The sequence below is a fragment of the Diachasma alloeum genome, unplaced genomic scaffold (assembly GCF_001412515.2).
Source record: "Diachasma alloeum isolate Michigan unplaced genomic scaffold, Dall2.0 Dall_scaffold_00597, whole genome shotgun sequence".
NCBI lineage: Eukaryota > Metazoa > Arthropoda > Insecta > Hymenoptera > Braconidae > Diachasma > Diachasma alloeum.
In genome coordinates, this window is record NW_021680729.1 from 409,330 (window position 1) to 436,186 (window position 26,857).

At 36.1% G+C, this 26,857-nt stretch overlaps 1 protein-coding gene across 3 annotated transcripts; it reads left to right on the forward strand.

Annotated features, from left to right (window-relative positions):
- The first annotated feature begins 6,354 nt into the window (after window positions 1-6,354).
- On the forward strand, window positions 6,355-26,514 carry LOC107043540 (bumetanide-sensitive sodium-(potassium)-chloride cotransporter). Of its 3 annotated transcripts, none has more exons than XM_015265077.1 (16): window positions 6,355-6,421; window positions 14,551-14,685; window positions 14,758-14,818; window positions 16,106-16,355; window positions 17,786-18,036; window positions 18,684-19,127; window positions 19,657-19,888; window positions 21,027-21,148; window positions 21,232-21,431; window positions 21,936-22,083; window positions 22,382-22,623; window positions 23,004-23,321; window positions 23,939-24,042; window positions 24,373-24,487; window positions 24,926-25,186; window positions 25,924-26,514. In XM_015265077.1, exons 2-16 carry the CDS (start codon window positions 14,561-14,563, stop codon window positions 26,057-26,059), a joined length of 3,009 nt encoding a protein of 1,002 aa, XP_015120563.1. In that variant the 5' UTR covers window positions 6,355-6,421; window positions 14,551-14,560; the 3' UTR covers window positions 26,060-26,514. The 3 variants fall into 3 exon arrangements, with proteins under 3 accessions (XP_015120563.1, XP_015120562.1, XP_015120564.1); XM_015265076.1 differs by lacking the exon at window positions 6,355-6,421 and adding an exon at window positions 8,982-9,150; XM_015265078.1 differs by lacking the exon at window positions 6,355-6,421 and adding an exon at window positions 9,633-9,853.
- Window positions 26,515-26,857: the final 343 nt, after the last annotated feature.

The following is a 26,857-nucleotide window of genomic DNA, read 5'->3' on the forward strand; positions in this document are numbered from 1 at the left end:
AGTGGGAAACGCCGAAGGCGAACTCAACGGATGACCCTAGCTGCCCCTGCGGGGCCAGTTCACAGGATTTCGAGCACATCCTGTGGCACTGCCCACAGTATAATCAACAACGTAGCACATTAATGGACAGATTGAAAACCAAAAAAATCTCTCCACCATACAATACTGAGAAATTCATAGAAGCGTTAGATTACAGATATATTGAACTTATTTGTAAATATCTAAAAGAATGTAATATAAAAGTTTAGGATGAAATTCTAAAAAAAAGAGAGAATATGTATAACGACTAGATTTGTAACTCCAACGACAGTGTAAATAATTTACTAATAATAAATTGAGCACTTTAAACTATAAAAAAAAAAAAAAAAACTCAATGGATAAAGTCGAGTAACATCTACCAATTCAGGCGGTAGCCACGCGGAGCAGATCTCGCTGGATATAACTGGATTGGAGCTGTTGAATCTCGAAAACACCGGGTACCTCGGCTGGTTGGAAAAGAAACCCATATGTTGGAAAGAAGCAAAATGAAAAATTAATTTTTTTCTCGTTTCATGGTTTCAAGAAATTACACAATAAAACCGGGTTGGTGGCGGCGGGGAGGGTGACTGGGCATTTATGCGCATGAAGGTGATATCGTAATGGAGGATAATGAGGAGAATTAAAAATTAATGCTGTTGTGATTGAGGGTAATAATGAGAACAATAATCCTGCGGATAGTCTTGATGGAGATGACTGATAATTTGAGGGGATAAAGATGTCGATTTAGGAAACTCAAGTTTTTATTTTAAGAACGGCAAAGTGCCTTAATTCAAGTCTTTGTGCTGGATTTCACGAGTACTTGAATCCAGACACTGCTACTGGAAATTCTAACCTTTTTTTCTCTGCGAAGGAATCAATAAATGGTTTCGTAACTTTTGATCCGCGAACAAAATTTGACGACAATTTATCCGTTGACAATTTTCCCATCGATAATTTCCCTCATATAATGTACCAAGGATAATTTATCGGGTGATCAGATGTCAATAATACAATTGTCGCTGGAAGAAATGTTTTCAGTTTTTTTTTCATTTGGACTTTTGTCGCGGATATTCTAGTGGGAAGTGACCAAAGTTATTGAAATTATGATCCAACGTATGAGTTCTTGAATAAAGAGCCCATTTTTCGGTTTAATTCTCGAGGTATCCCCATTTTGCTCCCGGCCACTTCCATTTTAAACAATATTCAACCATTTTTTGATCTATCCGGATCTTTCTGGACTCGAAATGTGTGTAATCTGGAGAAGATAATCGGAGAATCCACAATTCCTCCGACACCAATGAGGGCCCTTTTCAAATGGATGTCCAACTATACTGCTGATCACTAGATCGATTAGCACTTCTTAGCTTGACAATATCGATTATAATCTCAGAAGGATAGTCATCTTTACATGAAATCTGTTTATTGAATAAAAAGATAAAAACTGAAAATTGGATTAAGAATTTTTGAAAAAGAATGAGAGGATCACATTTCTACTTTAATAGAAGTCAAATTTAGCAAAATTGGATGTGACACTATTATGTTACGCTCCTAGTCTAAGCATTGGATGAACTGAATTCAATAAATAAAATGGATAAATTAAATTCACTTATCGAAGAAGTAATACCATTCGAAAAAACAGAAATTTCATGGACAGTTTAGTAGTAGTAGAATGTTCAGGAGAACGACATTGAAATAGGCGTTCGGACGGAACGTCATAATGCAGATGTTTTTAATTGCCTACAACCTATCAATTCCTCACTTTTTATCGGAATAAAGCAATACGTGCCTAATATTCTCCATTCAATTACCATATCCACATGGAGAGCGATGGAGAGATTCGTTAGAAAAACTCTAGTGCTATTCGAGGAAAAGGACGCAAGCACGTGAATTTTTCCCTTATTTATATTAAATTTGCGCTGAAATTCCTGTGGATTTCACCGGAAATGACCAGAAATTTTAATTAACTCGCACTTGAATTTTTCTAAAGAATTTTTCTCCGTGCAGCATTAAAGAAATTTCATGCCAGACCACAATGGACAATAATATTTCTGTAAAGAGCAACCATTAGTGCACACAATTGGCCAATATATTTAAAAAAAACAAGGAAAATCCCATAACACTCATAATCTCATAACAAAATAACCCTGAACTTTCGGGCAACCTTGAAATGACGTGGGATTCCCCGAGAAGCCTGAAGCTTCCAACAATAATTTGAATTTCGGCGTCCGATTAGTACTGCAGAATTCCCGACAAGCGAGAGGCAAATCAAGATGTTCAGATGCATCTCAATCCGAATATCCGAGACACTATTCAATCCAAAATCCAGGAATTGATTAGTGATTTCGGTGGGATGATCGATGACTTCTGAGCTAATTTCTGCAGCTGACATCACTCCGATTATGATTCCACAACCTTGGGTGCGATGAAGCTGTCGAGAGTGTTTGATCTATTTAAAAAAAACCTCTCGAAAGCGCATAAAATTTCGTTGAGCCGCACACGCTTATGAGTTACTTCGCAGGTTGCTGAGGGTTTCGGTTTTATTGCTTATGATAAGCTTGAGAGAGTCAGATGTTGTTTGATGGGGGAATATATATGGGGAGAGTCAAATAATGCTAAATAATGTCAAATATGTTATCGGGATTGCATCGAAAAATTAAAAAATCGTACAATTTCAAATGAATCACAAGCGATTAATTATTGTTTAATAACAAAAGTTGATTAATTATCCATCATTACAGCCGGAGTACTGTTTTATTTGAATTCCATAAACTTTATTCAAAACGAATAAATTAATTTATTCAAATAATCTTCATAAAGCTTTCATTTAAACTTAAGCTCGTGTTTTTGGGTTTCAATTCAACTGAAATCACGTAATTGTTAAAATGAATAGTAAAATTCTAGGTAGAGAGTTTTATTGGATTCAAATCCGTTATTTTTCTGCGTGTGTCACCAAATTAAAGCGATCGTCAAAAATGATTAGAACGATTGAGGCTCAACGCGGACATAAAAAATGAAAGCAACGCGTAATTTCTGAAAAGATTTACTAAGTTATGTCCCCCACCCTGCCACAAATTAACCCACTCAGGGAATCAGTGTACGCAACAAATCCCAGATCAAATTGATCGAGATAAGATTCATCATTAATGTGTTTAGGACACTTGAAAGGCCATCTACTCGCCTCCCGCCATCATGAAAACTGATAAACCATTGACTCCAATCACTTTTCAAATAGGATAGTCCAGTGACGATGTAACCATCATTTGAATTGACTATAGGGGGCTTCGACCCCTGCACGTAGCGAAATATTGACTAAAAATTACGTATCAGTCACGTAATTTTTACCTAAAACCACTCCTGTGAAAAATTACGATACCGTCGCTTAAATTTTCTGAGTCGATTCCGTAATCGGTGAGCGAACTGTGAGTTCCGTAATTTTTACTGAACATTTCTCTCCGTGTGCTCGCTTCGCTCGCACAACCTCCCACGGTTGTTACGATGCGCGTAATGAAAGGAAAAAAAATTGTTTTTTAATACATATTTTACTAATAGTTAAAATATAGAATTAAAATTCTATTAATAAAGATTAAACTCGAGAGCTGCTATTCAGCCATAAGTTTATATATTCAATCCAAATACTGTACATTAATTTTTTCTAAACCAGTTTTTATGTATGTAAATATTGTAAATAATTGTTGTTATCTGAATAAAAATATTGTTAAACAAAAAAAATTGTTACGATGCGATCCGCTAGGAGCGATTGGTGTGTTTTTAGAGAAAGGGTCCGGTCAAAGCATTGGAAGCCCCATGTGAACCTCATATGGCCCATTTGATCCCCATATTATCCCACATGACCCTCACATGGACGAAAAAAAATCATCGAATTTCAGGTTTCAATGAGAATTCAGTAAAATTCCAGAATTTTAAGCAGCATAAAAAAGAGACTTCCGTAATTTATTTGAATTTGTAATCTAATATGAATATTTAGTGCCAAATTACATTGAATTTTCAGTGAAATCTGAAATTTCATTATTTTTTTCCTCTGAATCGCAAGCAGTGTCATTACCCTGAAATTTCAAGAATATATTTACCGGAATTTTCTGGTTTTCTATTTATTTTCAAGGAAAAATGGAACTGAAATTTGCAGTTCTCTTTGATTTTTCCATGAAATTCTGAATTTTCAATGACGAAATTCCTTGAAATTAAATTCGATAAAAATTTCCAAGAAGTGTACCGGGAATTTCAGACGAAAATTTTTAGCAGTGTACTCCGCGATAATATTCTTGACTCGGTGTTGCCCCACCACTTCCAGATCTCGGAAAAATTCTAATCAATGTGTCATGAGGATTTCGATCGCGGTAAAATATGGTCTCCATAGTATTAGAAAAGAATTGAAATTTCATGAACAATTTGATAGCAATTTTTAAACGAGTAAAATTGAATGGTTACCCACATTCTAGAAAAAAATGCAATTGGTCTACATGATGAGAAAGTTGAGTCTAAATTAACGCACTCATTGAATCAGTGTACGTGACAAATCCTAGATCAAACTGATCGAGATAACATTCATCATTAATGTGTTTAGCACAATTAAAATACCATCTACTCGCCTCCCTCCACTATGAAAACCGATAAAGCATCGGCTTCAATCACTTTTCAAGTAGGAAATTCCAGTGACGATGACGTCATTTGAATAGGTACTGCACGGCAATATTCTTAACTCAGAGTGTCGCCCCACCACTTCCAGATTCTGGAATAATTCTACTGAATGTGTCATGAGGATTTCCCTAGCATTGAAAATATGAGCTCGGCACTGTTAGAAAAGGATTGAAATTTCATGAGTCAAATTGTTCAAGTGTCGCAAAAATATTGGCATTCCGCTACACTGTTAGAAATTCTTTGAAATTTCAGTCACAGCTTCATCTAAATTCTCAATGTTGTGAGTTTGAATTTAATTTCAAATGAAAATGTTCATAAAATTTCTCATTCATCTTGGCAATTCAAGAAGATTGGGTTTTTCATGTTAAGCGATCATTGATATTTCAATGAAAACTTGAAGTTTCAATGGATTGAGAATTCTGAAAAGTTTTTGCCTAAATTTTTCCAATTTTCAACATTTTTCAGTCCCACATGGATCTGAAAATCGAGAATTACTTCGATAATCAAAAAATATTGAAGAAATATACCGAAATTAGACTGAAGACCCTCGGGCGATGGCCAGTCACAAGTTTCTTGTGACGAATTACGTTAAAAATACGAATAAAAATAATATACAAAAATTTCATGTAACTTTGTTATTGTTAAAAATTTCAAGCCTTTTCACTTAAAATTTCAACAGTAATTTTCTTCAACAGTAACAGTCTGAGCTATTTTATTTTCCACCAATCAATTACCAAAATTCAGCGGCCATTTTAAAGCGATTCCTCGCCCCATGCATAACATTCTATGTCCGTCATTCTATCCTAGACTACAAAATCATAGCGACTCTCAAACTAATTCTCATCAATCCTCCTCTTCCCCGTATCGTTCTCGCATCATCATCATCCTCGTTTATTTACGTAATATCATTTCATACGTATCTGCAGATGAATCAATCTAGTTCGTTAGTAAGACTAAAGACTTGAAGAATGGTTGACTGACGCAGTTTTGTCTGGTTGTATCTTGGTCATCAATTGAATCTTTCAGCAACAAACTGCAAAATATCTGATACTTTCCGGCAATATTATTTTTGACAACTCACTTGAACTCAATAAGACCGAATTAACGCATAGCAGAGCAAAACATCAACACTGAAAGTGTTCATTTTTAGAAAATTAATAATTGGATTGTCGCATGAAAATGTATTTACGTCATAGTAAAGACATCAATTTCCTACAACTTATGAATTGTATTATTGCTTCATTTTATTATTATTATTATTATTATTTCGTTGTTATTTTATAATTTATTTTATAAATCACGTAAAATTTCCTTTTTTTATGTAACGTTCATATTCAGTAATAACAAAAAATTCAAAGCAAAATCCCAATTGTCTAATAGTCCAATTGATGAATGAATTGATAATAATAGACTCCTGAATGGTTGATGAAGCTGATAGTGATTACAGTTCATGGGAGAAGTCATCGGAAAAAATAATGTTATTAAGAAAAATCTTGTGACAACATCAATTAATTAGCTGATGACAAACGAGGGTGTACGACAAGCTTACGCCACAGTCTCGTCACTTGTATTCAAGTTCAGCATTGGGTTAACTAACTCAATAGTAGTGCATGGGGGTCGTTAATTCCCAATGGTAGTGGCATGGTATATATACTTGTGATTTGGAGATGACGCTGATCATTTAACACTGTGAAACCATTGAGTTAAGACGTTTGAGGATTTCTGTACGACTGATTTTTTGGTGATTGTACGTATATTTATTGTATTGAGATAATTATCGGTTATGGTGAAGGACTGGTGGAGAAAATTGAAATGTTAGGGGTGGTTTAGTGGAAGTTTTTAGGAGAGTGACGTTGGAGTCGGTTTAGAGGGGGGAAACGTCATGAAATTTGGGAATTTGACTTAAATTCAATGGCAATCCGAATTTTTTAGCAACAGGAAGACCAGTATTTTGTAATTTAGTTGAGTTTAGCACTAAATTATGGGGCACTGTCAATTAATTGGAGATCCAAGGAAATATTTACAAGAATTTCCCAGATTTTTTTAATTGTCGTGGAATAATTCAGTAGCGAATCCGTAAACCGTCAAGTCGATTTTGATTTTATCCAGTTTTTAATGAATATCTCGGAAGCTAAGAGAGATCGCAAAATTTTTCTCATAACCTTTTTTATAGACCTCATTTGACTCTACAAAAAAGGTTATGACAGATATTTTTCTATCTCTTTTAGATTCCGAGATATTCGTCAAGAATTGGCCAATACTGAATTTAGCTGAAATTTACAGTTTCCATTGATTTTTCCATCGAAATAGGAATATTCACACTACAAAATTCCTTGAAATTTCAGTGGAACTATCACTTGATAATCATTTCCAAGAAGAAAAACGTATAAATTGCCCAACAGTGATGGTAAATGTGTAGGAACGAGTAAAAATATAAACATAGAATTCATTAAAAAACCGAAAAAAATAGAAGAACTTCTTGAAAATATTCATGAATCCACCGAGGCCATAAGAAAATGTCGTGTTGCAGATAGTGCTCCAATAACCATAACAATTAGAATACAACTCCCCAGGAAAAATGATAGTTGTCGCCGAGAATTCATAAGTAACTCACCCACATTTAAGTAGTAATCCTGCAACAAAGTATAAAATACTTCCCGTTTCAATTTGCAATTTTCCCTCTTCGAATAATCCCACTGTCAGACCGACTAATTGCGCAGACAGAGAGGTACGAATAAATGATTGTTGTTACGTGAAGAGATACACAGAGGATTTTTAAATTATCGAGACCCTCGGGACATTTCAAGGAATCCAGTAGCATTGCACTCGTCCTCGCGTGAAGCCAAGGTTTTCGTCAATTTGCGTGACGTTGAGTGAATAAATGAATACAACATATGAAAAATAGCAGTTCGTGCATCATCACGTGTGAATACACTCGTGAGTACAGATAAGCGAATGGAGAAAAACTGACCGTTTTGCCCCAATTGTTGTTGAGGTACTGCAAACATTAATTTAATCGAATAGATATTGCACTTTTGGAAATTTTTTGCGGACATTCGCGATCGATTTTTCGGAAATTTCTATTAAGTGACAGTTTCACGGGAATTTCAATGAATTTCGTTGCTGAAAATTGAAAGATCACTGGAAAGTGTAAATTTAAGTTCAATCTTATTCCGGAATATTTCTGTTTTAATTAAAAATTCAAGTGAGTTGTGGAATTTAAATTTTTCCACGCTGAAAAATTTAAAATTCCATTGAATTTTCAATGAAATTGAGAAATTTTTGGCTGAAATTTCTAGTACACTTCTCGGAATATCTGTCAAGTGATAGTTCCACTGGAGTTTCATCGTTGGAAATTCACAATTAGATGAAAAGTCACTAGAAACTATAAATTTCAGTTTAATTATTCCATGGGAATGGATATAAATCAGGAAAATTAAAGTTAATATATTCTTGAATTGTCAATGAATTGAAAATTTAATTAAGTGCTGTTCAAAAACCGTAAGATTCTATTGAATTTTCCGTATAATTTGAAATTGTTTTATTTTTGCCTCTAAATCCAACGCAATGTCGCTCTCCTAAAAACAATTACGAAACTGTTCACACAATTTCACACAGTAAAAACGAATTCCTGAATTTCACACACCTTTTGTAGCCATTTTTCAGACATGAAAAAACGTCTGAACAAACTGAAAACTTGTCTGAATTTCAAACATGAATTAGGATGTTAAGGCACCTGTTCGTTTGATATTGACAAATTTTCATTCTATTCAAACGTTATTTGTCTGAAAAATGTTAACAAAATGTGTGTGAAATTCAGCCATTCTTTTTCCTGTGGAATTATTTCCTAACAATGCACTCCTAAAAAAATGTCTTGCATAAAAAAATATTATCAATTCACACATCCTATTATCCGCTGTTATTCACAATTCTCACCTTGAGAATCATCACTTCTCCGTAATCATAAAATTCAAAACTTATAGCTCCAATTCAACGGAGTTGCTCTCAATCGAATCGACATCTCCTCGATCGCCGGCGAAGTCAATTAATTCCACCCAACTGAAGATAAAAATTAAAGTCAAAGAAAATTATCAACAGTAAAAACACCCCTGAAATAGTAATTCCATAGTAATTCCGAACCAGGAGTTCCCCAGGCAAGTGTCGTACGCGCGTGTCGCGGGAGTTTTTTCAATGTGCGATAACACACTGAAACCTCCCAGTATACCTGCGTATGTGGCCCCAAGCCTGTATATATTGCGAGGGAATCAACTGGAAAAGTGATAGTCTGTCTCGAAACGCGACCGAGACTTCTTGGCTCCGAAAGATAAGAAAAATTCACGCTATTCACGTCAAATATCGGGCGACACAAGTTTACATTTGTTATCCCCATTTTTGGGGGTCAGTGCCATACGTTCAGTGATTCTAGTTCATTCACAAATCCAAAATGATGAACGCCGCGCGGAAATTATCGATGAGGTATCTGATCTAATTCAATCGTTAACGAACAAATTTTTTCATTTCATATCGAATTGTTGTCGAGTGTCGCCGTTGTTCGGATGCAATTGAATGCATTTTACCGTCGATAACGCCACCTCAATTACTCGAAACGTACCGAGGCGTCGAGACCTTGAATGGCATCTCTCAAGTGCAGAGCATCTTTCGAAATTTCCTGGTCAATCGATGGGGTTTTTTTCTTGTTCTTATTTTCCTCTCTTGTTGTCTCGAGGATACACGTGTGTCATCAATGTATCTTGCAATGGGATACGAGCTTGGCGCGGCGTCTACTCCACCCCCCATGTCTATGGAGAAAGGGAAGCATCACGCATGCCTCCTAGATTTTCCCTCCGTGTAAAATACAGGAGTTGAATCTAGAGTATATTCGGACGCGAGATTTTCGGGATCTTCCAGTTTTTCTATTTCATCGTCCACGCACACCGCGGACCGAGATACTCCATTGAATATTGCTGTTGTCCTTCTCTTTTGTCATCAATACCTGAAAATTCAAATTTCTTCCAGAACTCTATTTTTTCTTACTTTAATTCTTGTGGATACAGTGATTGTCGTCCTCTGAAGTTTCGAAAAAGTGATGCGAAATGGTGGAATGGTTGAGGAATCAATTTAAGTCTATAGAGAGGTTTTTTGGAGTTTGAAACAACAAGTTTTCTCCGGGAGACGCTGGGTAATTTTTTCATTTCATTTGCGAAACTTAATGCGGAGTTTTACCGCACGTTTTTTGAGTGAAATTATTTAATAGAGAGAAATTAACAGATTTTATGTGAAAATGATTCTGTGGGAATATTTAGAAAGAAAAAACATGAAAAATTTAAGTGGGGGAATTTTCATAGAAGCAATCTCAACAAAATTGCATGGAAAGATTAAAATTAATTGATTTTTCACGCAAAATATCATCATTTAACGATTTCTACTTGACAAAATAGGCAAAAAATTGCGGAATTATTCAATGTAATTGACAAAAACAAATCGAATCTTCCTATTAATGTTTACGATACGTCTCACCAAACTTGTGGTCCTCGGAAGTTTTGAAAAAGTGATGCGAAGTGGTGAAAAGTTGAGGAATCAATTTAAGTCTATAAAGAGATTTTTTGGAACTTGAAACAACAAGTTTTCTCCGGGAGACGCTGGGTAATTTTTTCATTTCATTTGCGAAACTTAATGCGGAGTTTTTCCGGACGTTTTTTGAGTGAAATTATTCAATAGAGAGAAATTAACAGATTTTTTTTGAAACTGATTCTGTGGAAATATTTTGAAAAAAAAGAACAAGAAATTTAAGTGGAAAATTTAAGTGGAGAAATTTTCATTGCAATAATCTCAACAAAATGATATGAAGAGATCAAAATTAATTGATTTTTAGGCAAAATATCATCATCCAACCATTTCTACTTGACAAAATACGCAAAAAAATGCGGAATTATTCAATATAATTGCCAAAAACAAATCGAATCTTCCTATTAATGTTTATGATACGTCTCAGTAAACTTTTGACATCAAAGATTTCGTTGGAATAGTTTAAGCTTTTATTGACATTGGATTGAAGCAGGCTTTGGATATTTGGGGAAACATACATAAATAAACCAAATCGAGAGGTCATTAACTGTCTCGGTTTATCGAGTCGAAAAACTTCTGGATTTCGTCCTCGTCGAGTTCAATTTTTCTGTTGGGATTCAGGCAGGAGACAACAGTGCCGCGGGTCGACGTATTTAATTGGAATATTGAGTGTGGAATGAATCAGTGACAATCTGGGGATCAATAAAGGACAATAGGGGGTCCAATGAATTCTTGTGGGATGATTGACGTACGAGAAAATACGCCGTTAGAAACATATTCTGGACATTATATTAATATTTTTTTTTTAAAGAAAAATGTCCTTCAACCAATTTTTTGGCATTTAAGAATTAATTGTCATTTAATTCTTAATTCCCAATCTATTAAAAATTAAATTCAATGTCGCACTATTATTCGAAGGTCTATGTCAGGGATAAATAATAAATTTTCTGAGTGCTTTTAAGATCACAATTTCAGAAACGAATGGAAGATCACAATTTCTCAAAATCACACATAACTGTCACTGAATTCCCGTAAATAACTAGCAGTGGGTGATAATAATTCGTCCTAAACTCCCACGAAAACTTCGCTGATCTGCCAAATATAACTTTCCCGGAAAAAATCCCCAGACATAATAAAAATCCGAGAAGATGAATTGAACATGAATGAAACTCCTTGAGGGGAGAAAACAAATCGAGTAGCAACAGTTTTACGGTTTCCCTCCTCAAATTGGATTTTCCTGTTACGTTATACTCCTCCAGATTTTTTATTTTTCATCCTTCTGGGCAGAAAACGAAGTCCCCTCCACCTCGACATAATTGTAACACTAAATGAATGAAACATTCTCTATTTCCTCGGAGTTTGCTCATGCCAAAAGGCATTTAGGACCGATGCCAAATTCATCAAGTGGATACACTCATGCGGTGTGTCTGTGACCACCGATACCGTACCTACTACTTCCTGGTGAACCATCCATTTTCGTTGATTGATATCGCGGAGTAAAATGTTGAGTAAAAATTACGGAACCCACAATTCACTCACCGATTACGGAATCGATTCAGAAAATTTAAGTGACGGTATCGTAATTTTTCACAGGAGATGCAGATAAAGATTACGGAACGCTCCGGAAAAATTCCGTGACAGTTTCGTAAAATTTCCTACAACCACATTTCGCTCAGAAATTACGAAAAAGATACGTAATTTTTATTGAATATTTCTCTCCGTGTCGCGGAGTGAAGGGTAAAACGACAACGCTGTTGAATGAAAATTCAATTTTTATGAGAAGTTTATTTTTAATTTTCAGAAGAGCGAAAAAAAATTTCGTTTGAGAAAAAAATCATGAAATTATATATTTCGCTGAGAATTCAACGGGATTCCGCATTTAGAACGGCAAAAAGCTGAAAATTTTCGCAATTTGCCTAGACTTTTCAATCAAGATATCAATATTTTATAGAAAATTAGGCAGAATTTTCAATTGATCAAACATTGAACAATAATTTATCTAAAAAATTGTGAACTCTGTTAATCTCCATGAAATAATTGACTTGAAATTCACAGTTTTCATTTATTTTGCAATGAAATTGTGAATTTCCAATCGCAAAGTGATTCCTCAATAATTTTTTTTGTGATACTTTTATGTGGAGAATACGGGTCCTCAGCTCTATTTATCCACTCGGTATTTCCCTCCAAGAGAAAGCATTTTGCAGTCGCGGCGATCCAATCCCGAAGAATAATGTTGTCTCAAATGACCAATACATCGAACTTCCGTTGAAAGTTTTTCCGGAGGAAGGAGGAATGCGGGAACTTCTCCGATGGGAATATTGATAATCCTTGGGATTTTCGAGACTCGTGAATCGATCAGTGTCAATTGTGGGCTGCGGACAGGTCTCTCGAGTCGGTTGAAACACTCGGCTTGATAATTCACGAGACGCGAGAGGAAGAGCGGATATATAGGATGATCGATCGGATGTTTATTTTCGCGGGTGAGCCACGCGTGCTTGCAAACCCAACCGCCACCAGCCTGATTTCATTTGAATCAGAATATACAATGAAACATTCTCAAAAAATTTCTCGAGCATGGCGCATGTGAGGAGTCACTGGGGGTTTGGAATTTTTCGAAATTTTCACTGCAATTTCCGTTACATTTCTTGGAAATTTTTATCGAGGTATAGTTCGATCCACTGAAATGTCAAGGAATTTCGTCAGTGAAAAATTAAAATTTTGAAGAAGAAGTCAATGGAAACTAGAAATTTCCGTTCAATTATTTTATGAAAATGTTCAAATTATTCTGAATTTTTGATTAATCGAAAATTCGACAATATACAAATGTATTCTTGAGTTATTGTAATTCAAGAATTGTATAAATCGAAAATTTATAATAATATGGTGCTGAATATCCAAGTTTTGATCTCAAATTCCAGCAAATTAAAAAATTTTGACTTTCATTGAATTTCCAGTGAAATCTGAAATTTCATAATTTTTTTCCCTTCGATGGAATTCAATCCCCTTCCCCTGAAAATTACTATCCATCTGTAATTGATTGTATTTCAAGTCTAGTTGATTCTACTTCATTATCAATTTCGCTAGGAACTACAAGATCTAAAGCTAAAATTTAACATAAAATTCCCGTAACATTCCAATAAAATTGAGTTGCCAAAGAATTTATCCAAAGCTTTCCGCTGAAAAAATTCCGCCACCCCCTTTAGATTCTGAAATATTCTTAAAAAATTAAACTAAAATCTGAGCCGACTTCAACCGTTCTAACAATTGTTTACAATTGTTTCATTATATTCACGAAGCAATGGATTTATCAATAAAAATGAATGATCGCAAAGCCGGAGAAGTAAATAATTCCCAAGGAAAATAATCCCCCTCAAAATAGCCCTAATTGTGGACGGAGACTATTCGACGTTCGATACCATTCTCTCCCGTCCCGGAGGAATTTCCGAATCGCTGGGAATCGCTGGAATCACACACCTGCACAAACATTCAGGCTCTCATTAAATGCCACAACAGGAACTCACAATGCTAATTCAACTACTCTCAATCCCAAACAATGGCTCATTGAGGCCAATTTTCCAAGCTAGATATGATTGAACCAATTTCAACAATTTTTATAACGTACTTTGAATTGAAGCCCAATCAGGCTCAATATTTATCATTCATTGAGATCTTCATTCTCATGGAAATTCTATAATGCTCTGTCACGCAGAAATCCCCTAATGATGATGATCATATCAGTGTTTATTCATATAAATGCAAATAAACATTTCCACAATAACGTTTCCTTCGCGGAATGTTCTCCATAGAAACAGATCACTATGAATTCCACAGTGAGAAAAAAAATTTCTAATATCTGAAACATATTTTCTTGAGAGAAGTAAATTATTTTCAATGGCTTAAATCTCAGAATGTGTGCAGTTCACGGAACTCGAATAAATTTTCATTCATTACTATCGTTCCGCGTTACGTCATGAATATTTTACATATTGCAATATTGGAAGTGCATAACGAAAACGTCATGAAAACAATAAAGACCGTAGTAGCATTGTCACTAAAATTATGTTCGTCACTCGACCGAAAACGACTTTTCTGTCTCGTACGATTGCACGAGATCCTCGGCATCGCCTCGGTCTGCAACCCTCGCACTCGTCGGAAATGTTTTTTTCAACCTTGTGACGAAAATAGCTATTTCTTCTCTCCCTGCCCGATGCTCCAATTCTCCATCGGCAATAAAACTCCAAACAAAAGCCTCATCAAACAAAGAATTTTCCCATAGTGCTTTCCCCGGAATTCATTCTCTCTATTTTCCAGACTAGCGAGGATGGAGGGTAAATTCCAGAGTCAAAATGGCGAGGATGACGCTCCCCACATAAACGGCAAGAAAATGTCCATGACACTGAACGTTAATGGACTCTGGGACGTTGTCCCCCGTCTGGACCACTACAGGTACATTACAACTCGAATAAAGAATTTGCCCATTCCCCCGAAAGTTTAACTCCAGTATTTCTGGACTTTCAGAGCTAGTCGACGAGCGAAGAGGCCATCGCTGAGTGATTTGCACGACGGCAATCCCGTCAAAGTGAGTGAACTACAATGAGATATATTTTTACCGCTTTAGAACATTTACGACACTCCGCGAATGCATGAATAACCGCAGGTGTTAATCCAACGTGTGAACATTTACCTGCTCACTTACATCGGTACCCGGGGGGTTGTGATTACGCAGCTGGTTGCCAAGCTATAGCTCAATAATTTCCAGATCTCGTCGGATGTAACCGGTAAATACTTGTGCGTTTGTTCAAGTATTACCGTTAATCATAGATCACTTCTAGCAATCAATGTGTCATTCATTGGTTACCTGGAGAACTAGTTATCGATGACTTCGCAAAAATACTGAAATTGCTGTTTGTGAATGATAAATTTCCCTGAGGCGGGATAAAATACTAGAGACTATTCTCTTGGAATTTCCGCCGGTGGTCCCTGATGCTTTTTTTCCAATGGATAATGCTTCAATAGGATATGTTGTGCAGAAGAATCGAACTATGGAGATTTTTTTCTGTGAAATATTTTATATCGAACAATGTTATTTTAAAAAATGCGTTAAATTTTTTTTTTTAGTAGAATCGACGAAAAATTAACAGAATTTTTTTTTCAAGTTCAATCGAAATGTAATGAAATTTACTAACAAATGCGCTGGATGTTTCTATTACATTTTTTACGCGCAATGTTTTCAATAATTGTCAAAACAGTTTAAATTTTTTTTCATTAAATTTTTGAATAAAATCCAAAATCCAACTGTAATAGCGAAATATGTATCATTTATCACATTATTATTATTCATATACAAATATTTTATAATATTCTCCCCCGAAATTACTTATTTTTGAGATCATCTTCACGACAGAGAGCATAAAAAATTACTCAATCTCGAGATTTTCAATTTAAGACAGAGAAATTAATCCCCAGCCATTCAAACTCATTTTTATTATTATTATCCGTCTGTAACCATCCACTCAACTTAAGTATGTCAAACGACTTTTCAACCATAAGCCGCTAGAAACCGTGGAAATAGTCTTACAAAAATAAATCTCGTTCCCCCGGCGGAATAAATTCAAAGGGATTAAATAATTTAACTCAATTTGGCGAATGGAAAAGAGCAGAAAGACGGTGAAAGGAGAAATTTCCTATCGCCGATGAGGACAGGCGTCTGATTAAGTTTGCGGAGCAGTAAAAATACGAGATTACCGAAGACGGCGAGTCATTCAGCCCTCGCGAGACCCTGTAATACAGTGAGAAGAGTGGAATTCATTTTCCTCTGTCAATTTCCATGTTTCAGGGAAGTTTTTTTCCCATTGTTTTTTTTCAGGAGGGCAATATCGAGGCTGGCGTCACTCCCGGTCCTGTTCATGGGGGCATTAAGCTGGGGTGGATCCAAGGGGTCCTCATACCCTGTTTATTGAACATCTGGGGGGTTATGCTCTTTCTGCGACTATCGTGGATTGTCGCACAGGCTGGAATACTCCAGAGTATTATTATAATTGGAATATCGGCTGGAGTTTGTGTCATCACTACTCTGAGTCTCAGTGCAATTAGCACTAATGGCGAAGTAAAGGGAGGTGTGTTATGTTGGACATTTATTTTTTCCTAGGATTAGGGTGTGCCTTTGTGACGCGTGACGTTGTTTACCTTTGGAGGTTTTTTATCCGATGAATTTTATGGGGCAAGTCTATTAAATTTAGTCGACGATTCAGTGGATATTTATGGGGACTTTGAGGACAATTTTTTTCATTGGCGGAGGGGTAAAACGGGACGAATCACATATGACGGAATAGAAAAACCTGGCGTTTTCCCCAAGAAATGTCCAATCTCTATGGGAACTCTATGAAAATTCCATTGAAGTTCTGTTGGAATTCTGCTAAAGATTTTTATCCAAAATCGCAAATATTCAAAAAAATTTTCTTTTTTTTCAACTGAGAGGAAAGTATTCCCTTTATCTTGAGAAAAATTTCCGCTTTTTGCCCGAGTACCCCAAATTTTTCTCTGGCCACTCGATTTAATATAGTTTAACATTACCTTCTATTTTTATTTCTATTTTTCGAGCTTTTTAGTAGGTGAATTATAAATTTAAACATAAATCCCATAAGAGCCCGTGTATCAAGAAAAATTAGTTTATTTATTTCTGGCGAGACTATTGCGATTTTTGTTTTTTAACATCAAAGAAGTTAGTTTCATATGTTCTGTTATCGGCCAAAAAATTATAGAATTTTCCTTGAACGTGAAGTAAAAAGATTTGCTGAAAATGGCTAAACACTCTTAACAATTCTATTTGTTATATCTGTCAGTTCTAGTGAAGATTATACAAGTTTACCGCAACGTTTTGTTAAGAAATGTTTAATAGAAAAAATTCAATCCATTTTGATTTTTCTACGGAAATTCTTGAACATAAATTTTTCGCTGATAAGTTTTTTCACTGTATTTCTATTCTTTTTTCATGATAAAATCCGAGAAAAAACGGGAAAAATTTATGGGCAAGAGTTTTTAGCGAAACAATTCCAACAGAACGAGTTGTACAGAAAAATCAACATTACAGATTTTTTTTCTCTAAATAATATCGATTTATAGAGCAAATAACGTCTTTCAATAAAATTCAATAAAATTCTTCTAGAGTTCCAATAGAAATTCACTAGAATTTCTTGGAGAAAGCGCCGGTTATGTCTATTAACTTTTTTCATGCGGGGTCTCCTCGGGTCTTCGAAAATTTATTGTTTTATTGTATTGTTTTAAATTGATGATTTTGAGAGAAAATTTTAGAGAAGGTTTTGTTCCAATATTAACGCATAGATGATGTTACAAATTTTGTTAATTATTGATGAGTAATTGATGAATTACTTTAGGAGAAATTATGAAAGACATCGTCCTTTGATAAATTCCAGTAAAACCCCGCATTTTACAGATGAAAACATGACCCATTCACTAGAGGTTAAAGTCTGCCCCAAATCCCCCTTTATCACTGACTTGGAAAATCCACCGCATTATAAATTTGCAGGAGGGATTTACTTCATAATATCAAGATCCCTTGGTCCGGAGTTTGGAGCCTCCGTGGGCATAGTATTCGCATTTGCTAACGCTGTAGCCGCATCGATGAACACCATAGGGTTTTGCGATTCTATGAATGAGCTGCTTAAGCCCACCGGGGGGATAATCGATAATGGGGTGCAAGATACACGGATCATAGGGTGTATCGCGATATTTATTATGATATTAATTTGCGCTGGTGGGATGGAGTGGGAGTCCAAGGTGAGTAATTACAAGTGAGAGAGGCAGATTTAAGGCAGACGAGATTTAACACTGAGACGACAAGAGCTTTTTGAGAAGTAGGTCTTTGACATCAAGAAAACAAATTCTCAAATCAATTCAAGTGGTTTTTGCATTAAAATATTGTAGAATTGAGGCTACAAAACTATTGAAGGAATCAATTCAGTAGCGAAGTGGTAAAACGGTTTAAGTCGACTTATCTCTCAGTTGAGTTTTTGAGAAATATTTCCGAATCTAAGGGAGATAGCGAAATTTTCGTAACTACATTTGTTGTAGCATTCAATCGGCTCTACAAAAAAGGTTATAACAACAATCTCGCTATCTCCCTTAGATTCCGAGATATTCACTGAAAACTGGTCAATAGTCAAAATTGACTTGTACCGTTTCACCACTTCGCTACTGAATTCAATTTACTTGGTTTGAGAAATCGCTTGGTTCTCATCAAGAAATTGTCCTCGTCCTTAGAACAAGAACAAAACTTCTCGACGAAAGTAAATACGAACTTCTCAAAAAACTTTGTTTTTACCAGTGTCCAGCGAAATACTAAAATGAAATGTCGCATTTCCGAGATTAATTTTGTTTATCGACGTTGCATTGCCACTGAGTTTCATAAAAATTAATGTCTCCAGGCTCAAAACTTCTTAATCGCAATCATCGTAATCGCAATGTTTGATTTCCTAATCGGAGCGATTGTTGGCCCGCGAGAAGCGATCCAAGAAGCCGCAGGTTTCGTTGGCTTTTCATCGCAGACCTTGATCTCAAACTGGGGACCAGATTATCGTCGATTTGAAAAAGTGAATTACGACTTCTTCTCCGTCTTCGCTATCTTCTTCCCATCTGTCACTGGAATTCAAGCTGGTGCCAATATATCCGGCGATCTGAAGGACCCGGCCAGCAGTATTCCCAGTGGTACACTATTGGCTCTCCTTATCTCCATGATCAGTTACGTTATGTTTGTGCTGTTTGCTGGGGGTGCTGCTGTGCGTGATGCACCGGGAACTTACGATAATGGGACTATTATCAACTGTACGGTTGGGGTGGACTGCGAGTATGGCCTTCACAATAGTGTTTCGGTAAGTAGAAGTAAATTGGGAAAAGGCAAACTCGTTATTTTCGGTGATTCGTTCATATTATTGAAATTTATCCTCGAATTTAGGTAAAAATGCAACATTTAAGTCTAGTAAGCAATAGATTCTCACGAAAATCAGCGGCTATTATTAACGAGCTAATTATTCATTATTTCAGTAGCGAAGTGGTAAAAGGAGATGAGTCAATTTTGACTATTGACCAATTTTCAATCAATATCTCGGAATCTAAGAGAGATATCGAAATTTTCGTAATAACATTTGTTGTAGCACTCAATCGGCTCCACAAAAAAGGTCATAACAAAAATTTCGCTATCTCTCTTAGATTCCGAGATATTGATTGAAAACTGGTCAATACTGAAAAGTGACTTATCTCCTTTTACCACTTCGCTACTGAATTATTCATTAATGCCTTGTTAACAACAATTAAATCCTTTTATCAGTGTATCACTCACATCGATGAGAATGTTTATAAGAAAGAGTTTTCATAAAATGTAAAGCAATGATTTCCGAATAGATAATGCAAATGATGTCACTATGGGGTCCACTCATCTACGCAGGGTGCTTCGCAGCGACTCTGTCCACAGCCCTGACGAATCTCATATCCGTTCCGCGTCTCATTCAAGCCCTAGGTCGCGACAGAATTTATCCAGGCTTGATTTTCTTCAGCAAGGGCTATGGAAAGGCCGGCGAGCCGTATCGTGGCTATGTCCTCACGTTCTTTGTAGCTGCGGGCTTCCTCCTAATCGGTATGCCTCAATAAAATCCGACTAGTCGTGAATACAGAGAAAAAAAAACCTCGATTTTTAGGGATATGTCACTTATTTTCAGGGATCCATCCCTAATATTCAGGAATTTATTTCCTATTATTAGGGATTCCCGACTGTGACAGTTTTGATTTTCAGAAACCTATCACTGATTTTTAGGAATCTATCGCCAATTATTGGTGATATTGCACGGTTGAGTTGCACGTGAATTTTTCCCGCTCTTATATGAAATTTAATTAGAAATCCCTGGAATTTTTCTAAAGAGATTCTCTCCGTGTGGACACTGATAAGAATGAGTCTGATCATCAGTGATTGTTATCACTGAAATTAGGGGATAGATTACTAAATAACAGCAACATGTCCCTGCAAATCACTTGGGGATTCTCGATTGCCTCAGTTTTGATTTTCAGAAACATATCACTGATTTTTACGAATCTATCGCCAATTATTGGTGATACTACACGGAGAGAAATTCTCTAGAAAAATTCTAGCGCTAGCACGGGAAAAGGTGACGGCCAGGAAAAGATTCCAGTGCCGGTACTGGAAATTTTATTGAGTAGCACGTGAATTTCTTCCGTTCTTACATGAAATTTTATCAGAAATTCCTGGAAATTTTACCTTAACAGCACTAGAATTTTTCTAAAGAGTCTCTCCGTGGGAACACTGATAAAAATGAGCCTGATCATCAGTGATTTTTATCACTGAAATTTAGTGATAGATTCCTAAATGACAGCCACGTGCACGGAGATAAATGTTCAGTAAAAATTACGGAACTCACAGTTCGCTCACCGATTACGGAATAGACCCAGGAAATTTAAGTGGCGGTATCGTAATTGTTCACAGGAGATTCCGGTAAAAAATACCGAACGCTCTGGAAAAATTTCGTGATCTAAGTAAAAATTACGTGACAGTTACGTAAAATTTCCTACAACCATATTTCACTCCGGAATTTCGAAAAAGATACGTAATCTTTATTGAATATTCCTCTCCGTGTGTCCCTGTAAATCACTAACAATCAAAAATTCCTGAAAATGTTCCCAAAAATAGAGAAATTTTTTTCTCTGTGAAAATGTCAATCATAAAACGTGAATCCCCTCAAACAATCGAAATTGTGTTTCAGCCAATCTCAACGCAGTTGCACCACTTATCTCCAACTTTTATCTAGCCTCATATGCCCTAATAAACTTCTGCACGTTCCATGCTGCGCTCATAAGACCGCTCGGCTGGCGGCCGACTTTCAAGGTAAGCTAAACTAGTTAAACTCGGGGTAAACGAATTAACACGCGCAATTATGACATTTTTCATGTATTTCTTATTGTTTTCAGTATTACAACACCTGGTTATCGTTACTCGGATTTATTCTCTGTGTGGCCTTCATGTTTTTGATCGACTGGGTTACGGCACTCATTACTTTCGTCGTTATATTCGCGCTTTATCTCATCGTTGTTTATCGTAAGCCTGATGTCAATTGGGGGGATAGTACCCAGGCGCAGACATATAAAACAGCACTATCTGTTGTCTACAGGTAATTAATTGTAATGAGTTTGTGGAAAAGTTGAATTATTCAGTTTGAAAATTTCTGGGAAGAAGAGGTCTTGAATAGAAATTCTCAAAGAACTGGAATAGTTTTTTTCTATTTTTATAAAGCGATGAAGCCATTCCACTAAGATTTAAAGGAATTTGATGAAAAAATCAACGAAAACCATTAATTCCAAGTAAATCATTCCCTGAAATTTAAAATAAATCAGAAAAATTCAGGGAAATATATTTTTCAATTTCCAATTGATTGAGAATTGACCGCAATGTGGCAGTGAGTCAAGTTTTCGATTGAAAATTCTATTAAATCGAGTAATTCTCATGTTTCTGATGCTGAAAAATTGGAAATACGTTAAATTTTCTCTGAAATTCGCAGTTTCACAATTTTTGGAAAAATAATTGCGGTTCAAAAAACGTCTGACATAATATTTGAGTGTTCCCCTTCGGCCCTGTCTGCGTAAATAGTAATACAACTAATTATTTTCCTCTCCAGATTAAACTCGATCGACGAGCACGTGAAAAACTACGCACCCCAGATTCTCGCCCTCTCAGGTTCCCCAGGAACTCGTCCCGATCTCCTCCACTTGGCGAATCTCATAACAAAAAATAATTCCCTGCTCATCGCGGGTGAAGTTTGTCCGGTAAGTGCCGAAAAACCTCTCGTAAACTATAATCCCATCCGATCATTACCCCAATTCGCCTTGATAACATGAGAGGTTTCCGGTGGCTTGGCGCAGTGGGTAAATTCGTTGCCTCACATGCGAAAGGTTCCGAGTTCAAATCCCGGCCGGGTAGAATAGTGCGATCTAACCATTGAAAGTCTTGATCATCATCGCAGTATACCCTAACCGGGTCGAAGCGATGTAAAATAACGATAAAAAAAACATGAGAAGTTAATCCAAACTTTGTTCACTCCAATTATCCGTAATTGTCGAATAGGATCGTCTGTCGTATCGTCAACGATCGGTGAGATTGAGGAATGGATATGCGTGGCTGCAGCGTCACCGAATCAAGGCTTTTTATCACGTTGTCGGGGATTTGTGCTTCGAGAGGGGTGCCTCTGCGCTGATGCAAGCTACAGGGGTGGGAAAGCTTGCCCCCAATGTCGTTTTAATGGGATACAAGACCCATTGGGCCAGTTGTAATTACAAGGCTCTGCAGGAGTACTTCAATGTTCTTCAGTAAGATTTTTTTTACGCTGTTTCAATTTAATTCTTTTCATCCAGTCCATTTGCAATTTACTTGCAGAATAATTCGACATTTTTTTTTTATCCAATGAATGGAATTTGTGAAGTTATTCTTCATAATTGAAGTCATGAAGTATCTCTTCGATTATTCAATGGATTCATGGAAAGAAAAACTATATCTTCTTCTCTGAAATGTCTATCGCATTATAATTCCACTGAATTTTCAATTTTTTTCTAACAATATTGATGTGTATTAGGCATTTCAAAGAGAAAATATTTAATTTGAAGTGATAAGGGATCAAAGTGATAGATGATGTAGAGTTCCCCAAGTGAAAGTGGATCAAAGCAATAATTAGCTAATGATTTCGCCGCAGCACTGCTTTCGATCAGAAACTGGCAGTTGCCATGCTGCGCGTACCAAATGGATTGGACTCATCAGTTATCTCCAATCACATTGATGAAGAGCACCTGATGCAGAGTAGTTACGATATAGCTGGTAACACGTTGATGCACGCAGACAGTGATTTATCGATGAGCAGTATAATGCCAAGAGTGCAGAGTGTACCCACCATCGGTACTCAGTACGTCGGGGTTGAGAGCCCGTCTTCGATCGCGAGGGAATCCCCCACTCACTTCAGCGCTAAGGATCATTTGAAATTCAAGAAGAAGAATGCGGCTGATAAGATGTTGTAGTAAGTTGGATTATTGATCGGAACTATTGGAATTAATTCACGCATTTGTAAAATATTGATTGTCTGCGGAACGACTGGCTTTACGAAATATTTTTACATCCTACGTGATTTGAGACCTTTTTTCGTCAAATAATTCAGTTTTATAAAGGGGAATTTCCGGTAAATTTGTTGGGAATTTTTACCACATTATAAGTCCAGTGAAATCCGAATTTCGTCACTGAACATTCAAAATCTTATGGAAAAATCAATGGGAGTTGTAACTTTCAGTTCAATTATTCTGGTGAAAATTGTGGTGAATATATTCTTGAATTTTCAATCAATTTGGCACTGAATATTCATGTTTTGATTTGAAATTCAACAAGGTAGAGGAATCCTCATCTTCCTGCTTCTCAAAAATTTCAAACTTAATTGAATTTCCAGTGAAATATAAATTTTTTCCCCTAAATCAAATTTAATGTCACTCTCTGCAAAATTATTGATCAACTGTCTATGAAATTTCAATATTTTAAACAATGAAGTCATGATTTTTTATGCAAGACCATGTTACGAAACTTAGCGAATAGAATGAATAAATGAAGAAACTAAACTTCATTCTTTTCTATTTGCAATCATCACAGCGACAGAAAAATCGGGACGATTTCACACCCGGAATACATGACTATTTTCCAAAAGAAGCACAAGCGCGGGGTGATAGACGTCTGGTGGCTGTACGACGATGGAGGTAATTCGTTAACGAAAAACTTTGCTGAATTCAGTAGCGAAGTGGTGAAACGACGCCATTTGCTTCCCCAAAACACGTAAAATCTAATTATCTTAACAATGCGTGATTTTAGGGGAATTACCGAGGAGCCAATGGCATTGAAGAGCAAAATTGAATTCAAAAATCGAATAGACTATTCCAATCCTTGAATTATTCAAAAGCTTGGAATTCTCTGCATAACTCATCATCCTATTTGCATATTTCTACTCATTACCCCTCACAACTTCGCTACTGAATTAATCAGTTAGAGTTTCAAACTCATTTTTAAGTGGTAGACCTCTCAAATTTCAGGATTAACAATCCTATTACCATACATCATCAGTACGAGGACGAATTGGGAGCACTGCAAGATGAGGATATTTGCTCTAGCGAATCACAAGCAAGAGATAGGAGCACAAGAGAAAGAGTATGATTACCGAATTCATTTAGTCCCTGAACAACTAATTCAGTAGAAATTTAAATATTACGTTACACGTTTGTTTTTTTAAAATTTTTTCAACTCCCTCAGTCACGAGCCGACACTACACACTGAAAAAAGCGAACAAGTTTTCAAAAAAGTCTTGTTAGGGGCAACAAAATCTTCAGTTGAAAATTATCAAAAAAATAATTGTTCTAACAATATTGACTTGTATTCGGCATTTCAAAGAGAAAATATTCAATTTGAAGTGATAAGGGATCGAAGTGATAGATGATGTAGACAGTTCCCCAAGCGAAAATGAATCAAAGTAATAATAAGACTAAATCTATTTTTGCAATAAAAATTCTTGGCACTATCAGTACAGACCCCTAACCGTGTGACGTAATATTGAAATGTCCCCTAATTCCTGATTGAATGACTCTCTAGAATGGCAGAAATCATGGCTAAGTTCCGGATAAAGTACGAGAGCCTGAAGATGGTGGATGACATCAGTGTCCGACCCAAGCAGGAAACCCAGGATTTCTTCGACAAACTCATCGCTGATTACCATAAAAACGAATCCAATGATTCAACAGACTGTATGATAACAGAAGCAGAGCTGCAGATATTGAGGGACAAGACGTATCGACAACTGCGTCTCAGAGAATTGCTCTTGGAAAATTCTAGTCAATCGACATTAGTCGTGATGTAAGACAACTTAATGCATCTATTAATGAAATCGGACTAAGGATAGGCGGGGCAAAACGGAAACTTTTGACATTTTTTCTAATGTTCATAAATCAGGAACAAATTCATTGACTGAGGCTAGTCTAAGTTCATCACAAAGGGGATCAATTAGCCCACTCCATCGAAAAATAAACGAGTTATTAATTTTTTTTTAAAGTTGAAAATATCCATTTTGCCCCACTTGCCCCTATTTTGTGAAAAGATCTAAAGAACTAAAGAGATTTCGAGATATTTCTGAAACAATCTACACATAACATTCCCTTCTTTTGCATTTTCTATTATTGTGAAGTGTTGAAATATCTCGTAAAATAGTTGATATGAAGGAAAACACGAGGAAATCGTTTTTGCAGCTCATGGTATTTTCTACACCCAGAACTGCTGATGATTATTCATTGTTGACTTCACAATTTAAAAATCAATAGAAAAATCATGTCGAGGAATTCCAACAGAAAAAGTTGCATAGAAAGATGAAATTCTCCCGATTTGTTCTACAAAAAAGTATCTCTTAGGAATTTTCAATAAAAAAAGCGCAGAACTCTTCAATAGAATCATTCAAAAACTAGTAGAAGTTCATTAGAAATCCAATGGAATTTCCTACCGAATTGACTTTTTCTATGAAATTTTTTCCTGCGAGAATAAATCTAGAATTTTCGCAATTATCAATTTTCTGCAATTAATTGATTTCAAATTGACTCCAGGTCTCTTCCAATGCCGAGGAAGGGTGCCGTCTCAGCTCCCCTGTACCTCGCGTGGCTGGAGGCCCTGACCGCCGACATGCCGCCGACTCTCCTCATCCGAGGCAACCAGGCATCAGTCTTAACATTCTACTCATAGTCCCCTAATATCTCATTAACTACAACGTAATCAGTCATACGTACGAAGGTCCTCAAAGTCCCCTTGAAAATGATCATTACATCGACAGAAATGTTGGCTGCGTGATGAGAAGAAACCCCCCCCCCGCTCTCTCATTCACAAAACTTCCGCAGTATTTCCACCCTCACTAACCCCTAGAAATCCTCAAATCCCACCAACTTGACCCCTCATCCCGTATTTATTAAAACCCCCAAATACCCATTAATTAGGTAAAAAAATTTATGTATATACTTAATGACAAGCTCGTCGAGCAGCTATCAAGATAATCGAACTGAAGCTATATCCAGAATCTATATCTATAGAATTAATTAAGAATCAAAAGAACAGTATTTATTATTTTTTAAATGTATACCCATTTCCGTAGAATGTATCATTTATTAATTGAATAAGAAATACGAGAATCAATGGCTCACGAATACATTTTTTCTCCTTTACTTCTTCAAATTGTCTCAAGTATCCGAACCCTTCATTCGTATTCGTCCGTTCAGGGAGAGGGATCTAAAAATAGAGTCCATAATGCATAAAAGATATTTACTTCATCGTTCTCATGATCAGGTATAAAAATGATCGACATTTGAATGCTTAAATAATTTATAACAATTCTTGCAGTTCAGGTGAATGCAAAACAACTGAAATTTATTGTTGCATGCGCTCTACACATATGCAAAAATCGTACAGAAATTTTCTATATGGATTGCGTATAGAAATTCTATAGGATTTCCGTATATGAGATTCGGATATTTCTATACGAATTATTCC